The 10,624-nt window shown below is 40.2% G+C and overlaps 1 protein-coding gene across 2 annotated transcripts; it reads left to right on the top strand.

Moving 5' to 3' along the window:
- Positions 1-8,744: 8,744 nt before the first annotated feature.
- On the top strand, positions 8,745-9,974 carry LOC112618592 (probable 18S rRNA (guanine-N(7))-methyltransferase). 2 transcript variants are annotated; one of them, XM_025375797.1, is made up of 2 exons: positions 8,745-9,369; positions 9,562-9,974. In XM_025375797.1, the coding sequence occupies exons 1-2, from the start codon at positions 8,816-8,818 to the stop codon at positions 9,704-9,706; spliced, it is 699 nt and encodes a 232-aa protein (XP_025231582.1). In that variant the 5' UTR covers positions 8,745-8,815; the 3' UTR covers positions 9,707-9,974. The 2 variants fall into 2 exon arrangements, with proteins under 2 accessions (XP_025231582.1, XP_025231580.1); XM_025375795.1 differs by having other exon boundaries at positions 8,764-8,849; positions 8,947-9,974.
- Positions 9,975-10,624: the final 650 nt, after the last annotated feature.

Genomic DNA, 10,624 nt, shown 5'->3' with positions numbered 1-10,624 from the left:
TCAAAGTATTTTTGTTATATATTGCCACATTCCTCTCGATGGGATTGTATCACCTTGTATCTCCACCAGCAATGGATGAGAATCCCTGATTTCTCCCAACCTCTACCACAGTGTTGTCAACTTTTTAATTTTTCCAACTTAATTTTTAGGTGAGAAATGGTTTCTCATTGTGTTTTTCCTTTGCATTCTTTTATTCTGAGTGAGATGAGCATATTTTCATATGTTTAAGGGCCATTTGCTTTTCTTTTCATGTGAACTGCTGGACTATGACTTTTCCCATTTTTCTATTGGGTTGTTGTTAAGCTTTTTAAAATTGATTTCTAGGAGCTCTTTTTTGTGTTGGAGAGATATTCCTTTGGAAGGACATAAATAGAAAATATTTTCCCCAGCTGTTCATTTGTCTTTTCAATTTTACTTATGGGTGTTTTTCTTTATTTGACACACACAAGTTTTAAATTTCTGTGTCATCAAATTTGTCAGTCTTTGTTGTTATTGTTTCTGGATTTTGAGTCATATTTATAAAGACTTTACTCATGGCTAAGTTATAAAGGAATTGTGTTTTGTTCTATTATTTTGTGGCTTTATTTTTTAACACTTATTTCTGAATCCATTTGCAATTTATCCTGGAACATGAAATGATATATGGATCAAATTTTATCCTTTTCCAAATGGTTACTCAGTTGTTTCAACACCATTTATTTAAAAGTTTGCCTTTTCCTTAATAATTTAAGTTGACTCTTTTGTCTTGTATTAAATTTTTATATGTATTTTCAGAGCCCAGTCTCAACACTCAGGCAGTATACACTGCCTCTTCATGCTGGATTTGTACCACTCAATGAATTGTATACTGCCATGTGCCATGTATTCTTTAATTATAAAATTTCACTTATGATATCATATTTCATGTATTAATCATGATAAAAATTGGATACATACATCAAGAAACCTAAAAAAGAGACTGAAAAAAGATAAAATCGTATGTATTCATTTTTCTTCTAAAGGAAATTAGAATATAGAATGCCCAGGGCTCATATCAGGAACTCATGCTCCTTTTGCCTCTCTGTTCCACCATGCTTTGTGAGTGGCTTCCAATATCAAGGTTACTTCTTGGCTCAAGATTGGTGCTGGAGCTCCAGTCATCCAAATGAGTTCCAGGCAAGAAGAAACAGAAGAGGCAGGGATAAAGAGCTTTCTTAAAGTTCTAACTCAAAACTCTCACTTACATTGCATTGGCCAAGTCCATTTTCAAGAGAGTCTGGAAAATACACATTTACAGCAGGGCATGTTATCACTCCCAGGGTTCTAGATTTGGATAAACAATTTATAGTTACTGCCATGTTTCCCAATGTGACTGTAAGTAATTTGAAAGCAAAGACATATTTTTCTTTAGATGACCTAGTACAGTGGCTTGTAGGTAGTAGAGCACCTAAAGCAAACATTTCCTGTGTTGATTAAATTTATATTTCATTTTTATATAAATATAGAACATATAAGGAGGCTCATAAGGAAATTTAAACATTACATTGTACTTTTCGTAAAACACATCATTTATTTTAATGTTCTATTCAAGCTTTGAACACAATGTACTAATATATCTGGCTTCATCAGTTATACTCTTTCTATCACATCATATAGCCTCATTTAAATAATGTCATGTACATATTTCAAAGCAAGAAGTACACATTGCTCTTTCCAGACCAGCAAGCTGTAACAACTTATATTTAATATCAGGTATATCAACAGAGGAGTAGAAATATATATATAAAATAATCTTAGCATTTAAGTACCTTAAAAATCATCAACAGCATTATTTTTTAAGAGATAGGATCCTGCTCTCTAGCCCAGACTGGAGTGCAGTGCCACGATTACAGCTCTCTGCATTCTCGAATTCCTGGGCTCAGGGGATCCTCCCACTTCAGCTTCTTAAGTAACTGGGAGTACAGGTGCACACCACCAGGCTTGACTGAATTTTTTTATTTTTTGTAAAGATGGAGTCTTGCCATCTTGCCCAGACTAGTTTGAAACTCCTGAGCTCAAGCAATCCCTCTGCCTTGGTCTCCCAAAGTGGTGAAATTACAGGTGTGAGTCACCACACCTGGTAAAAATCATTTTCTAATTAGCAAATGAGACATATTATCACAAGTAATCACTATGAAAATTAAAATAATTTTACAGTTTAAAAATTCATTTTAAAATCTTTGTGATTTTCTGCTTATAGAAGTAACATATTTCTTAAAAACTCAAACGTGTTAGAAAGTCTCTTATACCCATCTCTTTTTGAATTTTCCCCATAGATATTTCAGTGGGACTTTCCATATTTTTGCTGATACTCTTACTACAAGTTTTACATTTTGATATTAAGCATTACTACTTTACCTAGTCCTTTAAAGCCTAGTTAATACCAGAATTTATCTATTAATAATCATCAAGGTTACATATAGGTTTATAATTTCAAATGCTTATACAAGGGTTATTAAACCATGATGATACTGATTTATGCATTATGCATTATTATGTATTGATATACTGTTATGAAAGATTATTTAGTTGTTTTATGCTCTCAACTCATAAATCACCCATATGTGGGTACACGCACACACATATACATACATACACACACACACTCTCTCTCTCTCTCTCTCTCTCTCCCCCCTCTTTCATCTTCCAAATGCAATCATACTATAATTTTGGGATTAGGTTTATCCTCTACATTCACATTTTTTGCTGACGTAGATATTACTAAATCCGAACCACATAGCACACTGTGATAATATTCTCCTTTCTTGAAATACCTTTTGTTTTCCTTGGTGTTATAACCACCTCATTGGATGATTTGTCTAGTTTCTATATAACTACTACTAATCTTCCTCTCAACATTTTTTAACACAGCAGGTTATTTTATGCATTTCAATCTGTTTCTTTGGGACAATGCTTTTGGATACCTACACTCTGCTACTCCAATCTGAACTAGTGCTCTCTGGGCCTGTTACATAGGTTATTGTCCTAATAGTTCATCATCCTTTTGGGTACCTCCTTTGCCTGGCCAGGTACTGGGTCTTTCTCTTTTTCGGTTTGCTTTCTGTTAAGAAGGTGCACATTCTCCAATAACTTGCTGAAAAAAGATACATGGAAGATACATTTTTGAGGAACTTTTGTATTATAACTATTTTTATTGTACCATAACAATTTATTGGGAGTTTAATTATCTTCTTAGTCTGTACCACAGTAACGGAATATCATAGGCCAGGTGACTTATAAGCAACAGAAATTTATTTCTCACAGTTCTAGAGGCTGGGAAATCCAAAATCAAGGCAGATTTGCTGTCCGGTGATGACATCCTTTCTGATTTCCTAGATAGCCATCTTCTCCGCATCCTCACAGGGCAGAAGGAGTGAGGAAGCTTTCTGGGACCTCTTTTATATGGTTGCTATCCCATTGATGAAGGCTGCACTGTCACGACCTACTCACCCACCAAAGGCCCCACCACCACACCACCTAATACCCTTACATTTAACATTAGGACTTCAATACATGAAGTCGAAGGGGTGGACACAAACATTCAGTCTATACCAGTTACAGAATTTTACTTTAGATAGCACTTTCCCTAAGAATTTTAAAGGAATTGCTCCCTGGAATTTCCCAAATACAACACTATTCTCATTCTGATTAATTCTAATTCTAATTAATTCCTGATCACTTGAATAAATTGCAGTTACTTTTTTCTCTGAAATATTTTAAGATTCATTAATTTATTCTACACTTATTTATTGAGCACCTATTATGTGCCAGGCTCTATTCTTACAACTGAGAATACAGAAGTAAGTGAAAGACACAAAAATGTCTATCCTCTGGGCACTTATATTCTAGCAGGGGGAACAAATAATATAAAGATAAATAAGTAAAACACATAATGGGTTAGATGGTGATAAGTGCTAAGGGAGAAAATAAAACAGTGAAAAATCCAAACAAATGAAATTTTAGATAGGGTAGCCAGGGAAATGACTTTTGAGTGAAGCCTTGAAGGATGTAGGGATATCAGTGGGTGAAGACAATGGCATTCCAGGCAGAGGAAATAACAAAGGTTTTGAGGGAGGTATGGTGACTTTGGACTGTCTACTTAGCTAAGCTAATTTCAAGGAGTTTCCAAGTGTGGTTCTTGGCTAGGATTGGCCACAAGAGACATTTATTCAAGTTTGGAAAGGTAAAAATGTCCATGAAAAAAGGCACTAACTTCTCCAACAGAGAATGTTCCACCTGCAGCATTGGAGCTAGAGTTTGGAGGTGGTGAGAGAACCCACTTCACTGTGGGTTCTGAAGAGAGACATGTGAGTTCCAGTTCATCATTGGTTCCAGCTCCTTCTCAAGGGTCTCATATTTCAGTTGCTCTCCCCCACTTCCTGTCTTTTCTTCCCAAATTCCTGCCATGCTAATTTCAGAATTAGCATCATATGCAGAAGCAACAGAAATTTATAAACTGTTTAACAAGCTACCTCAATTACATAAAGTCAGAGCTCTAAAATTAATCCCTTATTCTATGTCATTCATAGTGGTTCTTTTTCTTGGATCTCATACAGCAAGATAAGGTCTAGCTTGTGGGAGGAGCAGCAAAAAGGCCAATGTGGTTGTAGTGGGGCAAACAAATGGGAGAATGACAGGAGGTGAGTTAAAAGAGGAAAAGAGACCAAATAGTGAAGTTCTTAAAAGTTATAGCTATGATATTTTACTCTGATAAGATGGAAAATCACTGGAAAATTTGAGGTAGAGAAGTGACATGATCTGACTAATACTTGTAATCCGATCATTCTGACTGCTGTTTAGGAGAAAGATGAAAGGGAAGCAAGGGCAGTGGTAGGGAGGCCATTTAGGACATTATTTTTAACAATCCAGGCAAGATGTTATGGAGACAAGAGATGTTGGTGACTTAAACCAGAGTACTGACATGATACTGGTGAGAAATAGTTGAGTTCTGGATTTCTAAAAGTTAAAATTTATATGCTATGCTTACATAACAGGTATATTATCTTTTGGCCTGTGCAACTGAAAAGTATGGAGTTGCCATTAACTGATATAGGAGAGACTGGAGGTGAAACAGATTTTGAAAGGAAGATTAAAAGCTTAATGCTAGATGTATGAATAGACATACTTATTATAAATTTTAATAGAGAACTAGAAGACAGTTGGATATACTGGTATGGAGTTCAGGGCTGGTGATAAAAATTGGGATGTGGTCAGCAATAAATAGTATTTAAAATAAGGATGCCAGTTGAGATAAGCTAGAAAATAAGCATAGCTACAAAAGAGGTGTTCAAGGGCCTAGAGATTTAGAGCCTTCCACAGACATTTAGAAATCAGCGTCGTGAGAACGAACTAGCAAAAGATACTCATAAGTGGTCAGTGGAGTAGAACTCCAGCCAGGAAACTCTGATATTCTAAAAGATAGCAAAGAAAATATATCAAGACAGGAGTGATCAATTATATCATATACTGCCATGGGTCAAGTAAGATGAGAATGGACCATTGTATTTAGCAACATGGAGGTAATTATTAGTTAATGAACCTGGTGGCATGTTGGAGCAAACCTAGTTGGTTCAGGTGAGCATGGGAGAAAATAATTTAGAGACACTGAGTATAGACAACTCTTCCAAAGAATTTTATTACAAAAGGAGGAAGACTAATGAGGTGGTAACTAGAGGAGATATGGGGTCTAGAGTTTTTGTTTTAAAGGTGTGAGAAATAATAGTGATTTGTATGCTGTTGGGGATGATCATCTACAATGGGGAAAGCTGATGGTATGGTAGAATGGAGAATGGCTGGAGCAGTGTTCTTGTGAGGGGTTGGATCTAGTGCTAAAGAGCTAGGGTGAAAAACTAGAAAACGGGGTGGAGCAAGATGGCCACATAGGAACAGCTCCAGTCTCCAACTCCCAGCGCGAGTGACACAGAAGACCGGTGATTTCTGCATTTTCAACTGAGGTACTGGGTTCATCTCACTAGGGAGTGCTGGACAATCAGTGCTGATCAGCTGCTGCAGCCCGACCACCGAGAGCTGAAGCAGGGCAAGGCATCGTCTCACCTGGGAAGCGCAAGGGGGAAGGGAATCCCTTTTCCTAGCCAGGGGAACTGAGACACACAACACCTGGAAAATCGGGTAACTCCCACCCCAATACTGCGCTTTAAGCAAACGGGCAAACCAGGAGATTATATCCCACACTTGGCTGGGAGGGTCCCACGCCCACGGAGCCTCCCTCATTGCTAGCACAGCAGTCTGCGATCTAACCGCAAGGCAGCAGCCAGGCTGGGGGAGGGGTGCCCGCCATTGCTGAGGCTTAAGTAGGTAAACAAAGCCACTGGGAAGCTCGAACTGGGTGGAGCTCACAGCAGCTCAAGGAAACCTGCCTGTCTCTGTAGACTCCACCTCTGGGGACAGGGCACAGCTAAACAACAACAACAACAACAACAACAACAAAAGCAGCAGAAACCTCTGCAGACACAAACGACTCTGTCTGACAGCTTTGAAGAGAGCAGTGGACCTCCCAACACGGAGGTTGAGATCTGAGAGGGGACAGACTGCCTGCTCAAGTGGGTCCCTGACCCCTGAGTAGCCTAACTGGGAGACATCCCCCACTAGGGGCAGTCTGACACTCCACACCTCACAGGATGGAGTACACCCCTGAGAGGAAGTTTCCAAAGTAAGAATCAGACAGGTACACTTGCTGTTCAGCAATATTCTATCTTCTGCAGCCTCTGCTGCTGATACCCAGGCAAACAGGGTCTGGAGTGGACCTCAAGCAATCTCCAACAGACCTACAGCTGAGGGTCCTGACTGTTAGAAGGAAAGCTATCAAACAGGAAGGACACCTACACCAAAACCCCATCAGTACGTCACCATCATCAAAGACCGGAGACAGATAAAACCACAAAGATGGGGAAAAAGCAGGGCAGAAAAGCTGGAAATTCAAAAAATAAGAGCGCATCTCCCCCTGCAAAGGAGCGCAGCTCATTGCCAGAAATGGATCAAAGCTAGACGGAGAATGACTTTGATGAGATGACAGAAGAAGGCTTCAGTCCATCAAACTTCTCAGAGCTAAAGGAGAAATTATGTACCCAGCGCAAAGAAACTAAAAATCTTGAAAAAAGAGTGGAAGAATTGATAGCTAGAGTAATTAATGCAGAGAAGGTCATAAACGAAATGACAGAGATGAAAACCATGACACAAGAAATACGTGACAAATCCACAAGCTTCAGTAACCGACTCGATCAACTGGAAGAAAGAGTATCAGTGATTGAGGATCAAACGAATGAAATGAAGCGAGAAGAGAAACCAAAAGAAAAAAGAAGAAAAGAAATGAACAAAGCCTGCAAGAAGTATGGGATTAGGTAAAAAGACCAAATCTACGTCTGATTGGGGTGCCTGAAAGTGAGGGGGAAAATGGAACCAAGTTGGAAAACACTCTTCAGGATATCATCCAGGAGAACTTCCCCAACCTAGTAGGGCAGGCCAACATTCAAATCCAGGAAATACAGAGAACTCCACAAAGATACTCCTCAAGAAGAGCAACTCCAAGACACATAATTGCCAGATTCACCAAAGTTGAAATGAAGGAAAAAATCTTAAGGGCAGCCAGAGAGAAAGGTCGGGTTACCCACAAAGGGAAGCCCATCAGACTAACAGCAGATCTCTCGGCAGAAACGCTACAAGCCAGAAGAGAGTGGGGGCCAATATTCAACATTCTTAAAGAAAAGAATTTTCAACCCAGAATTTTATATCCAGCCAAACTAAGTTTCATAAGTGAAGGAGAAATAAAATCCTTTACAGATAAGCAAATGTTTAGAGATTTTGTCACCACCAGGCCTGCCTTACAAGAGACCCTGAAGGAAGCACTAAACATGCAAAGGAACAACCAGTACCAGCCATTGCAAAAACATGCCAAAATGTAAAGACCATTGAGGCTAGGAAGAAACTGCATCAACTAACGAGCAAAATAACCAGTTAATATCATAATGGCAGGATCAAGTTCACACATAACAATATTAACCTTAAATGTAAATGGACTAAATGGTCCAATTAAAAGACACAGACTGGCAAACTGGATAAAGAGTCAAGACCCATCAGTCTGCTGTATTCAGGAGACCCATCTCACATGCAGAGACATACATAGGCTCAAAATAAAGGGATGGAGGAAGATTTACCAAGCAAATGGAGAACAAAACAAAAAAAAGCAGGGGTTGCAATACTAGTCTGTGATAAAACAGACTTTAAACCATCAAAGATCAAAAGAGACAAAGAAGGCCATTACATAATGGTAAAGGGATCAATTCAACAGGAAGAGCTAACTATCCTAAATATATATGCACCCAATACAGGAGCACCCAGATTCATAAAGCAAGTCCTTAGAGACTTACAAAGACACTTAGACTCCCATACAATAATAATGGGAGACTTCAACACTCCACTGTCAACATTAGACAGATCAATGAGACAGAAAGTTAACAAAGATATCCAGGAATTGAACTCATCTCTGCAGCAAGCAGACCTAATAGACATCTATAGAACTCTCCACTCCAAATCAACAGAATATACATTCTTCTCAGCACCACATCGCACTTATTCCAAAATTGACCACATAACTGGAAGTAAAGCACTCCTCAGCAAATGTACAAGAACAAAAATTATAACAAACTCACTCTCAGACCACAGTGCAATCAAACTAGAACTCAGGACTAAGAAACTCAATCAAGGCAGGCGTGCTGCTGAGGCGTGAGTATGGCGTCTCGCGGCGGGCGTCCGGAGCACGGTGGACCACCGGAGCTGTTTTATGATGAGAAAGAAGCCCGGAAATACGTTCGCAAGTGAGGGGAGCCCGAGTACTGCGCGGTGTCCGGGGGTCGGGAAGCGGCAAGTTGTCCCGGTTGCTGGCGTTGCCCGGAAAGCTCGTGGAATTTGGGGCTCACGGATGATTGATATCCAGACCAGGATGGCTGGGCGAGCACTGGAGCTTCTTTATCTGCCAGAGAATAAGCCCTGTTACCTGCTGGATATTGGCTGTGGCACTGGGCTGAGTGGAAGTTATCTCTCAGATGAAGGGCACTATTGGGTGGGCCTGGATATCAGCCCTGCCATGCTGGATGAGGCCGTGGACCGAGAGATAGAGGGAGACCTACTGCTGGGGGATATGGGCCAGGGCATCCCATTCAAGCCGGGCACATTTGACGGTTGCATCAGCATTTCTGCTGTGCAGTGGCTGTGTAATGCTAACAAGAAGTCTGAAAACCCTGCCAAGCGCCTGTACTGCTTTTTTGCTTCTCTTTTTTCTGTTCTCGTCCGGGGATCCCGAGCTGTCCTGCAGCTATACCCTGAGAACTCAGAGCAGTTGGAGCTGATCACAACCCAGGCCACAAAGGCGGGCTTCTCCGGTGGCATGGTGGTGGACTACCCTAACAGTGCCAAAGCAAAGAAATTCTACCTCTGCTTGTTTTCTGGGCCTTCGACCTTTATACCAGAGGGGCTGAGTGAAAATCAGGATGCAGATGAACCCAGGGAGTCTGTGTTCACCAATGAGAGGGTCCCATTCAGGATGTCGCGGCGGGGAATGGTGAGGAAGAGCCGGGCATGGGTGCTGGAGAAGAAGGAGCGGCACAGGCGCCAGGGCAGGGAAGTCAGACCTGACACCCAGTACACCGGCCGCAAGCGCAAGCCCCGCTTCTAAGTCACCACGCAGTTCTGGACAGGCACTTGCCTCTGTACTTTTCTATATTGTTCAGCTGACAAAGTAGTATTTTAGAAAAGTTCTAAAGTTCTGAAAATGTTTTCTGCAGTAAAAAAAAAAAAAAAAAAAAAGTACTCTGGGCCGGGCGTGGTGGCTCACACCTGTAATCCCAGCACCTTGGGAGGCTGAGGCGGGAGGATCATTTGAGGCCAGGAGTTTAAGACGTGCCTAGGCAACATAATGAGACTTCGTTTCTAGAGGGGGGAGAAAAAAGCTCTTGAGCATCTTATTTTGTTTAAAAGCAAGAAATAAAAATTCCTTTTGTGGAAAAAAAAAAAAAAAAGAAACTCAATCAAAACCGCTCAACTACATGGAAACTGAACAACCTGCTCCTGAATGACTACTGGGTACATAACAAAATGAAGGCAGAAATAAAGATATTCTTTGAAACCAATGAGAACAAAGATACAACATACCAGAATCTCTGGGACACATTTAAAGCAGTGTGTAGAGGGAAATTTATAGCACTAAATGCCCACAAGAGAAAGCAGGAAAGATCGAAAATTGATGCTCTAACATCACAATGAAAAGAACTAGAGAAGCAAGAGCAAACACATTCAAAAGTTAGCAGAAGGCAAGAAATAACTAAGATCAGAGCAGAACTGAAGGAGATAGAGATACAAAAAACCCACCAAAAAATCAATGAATCCAGGAGTTGGTTTTTTGAAAAGATCAATAAAATTGAGAGACCGCTAGCAAGACTAATAAAGAAGAAAAGAGAGAAGAATCAAATAGATGCAATAAAAAATGATAAAGGGGATATCACCACTGACCCCACAGAAATACAAACTACCATCAGAGAATACTATAAACACCTCTACGCAAATAAACTAGAAAATCTAGAAGAAATGGATAATT

Source organism: Theropithecus gelada, chromosome 2 (genome assembly GCF_003255815.1).
Source record: "Theropithecus gelada isolate Dixy chromosome 2, Tgel_1.0, whole genome shotgun sequence".
NCBI classification, from domain to species: Eukaryota; Metazoa; Chordata; class Mammalia; order Primates; family Cercopithecidae; genus Theropithecus; species Theropithecus gelada.
The sequence above is the reverse complement of the archived record's forward strand: the minus strand, read 5'-3'. Positions and strand labels throughout refer to the sequence as shown.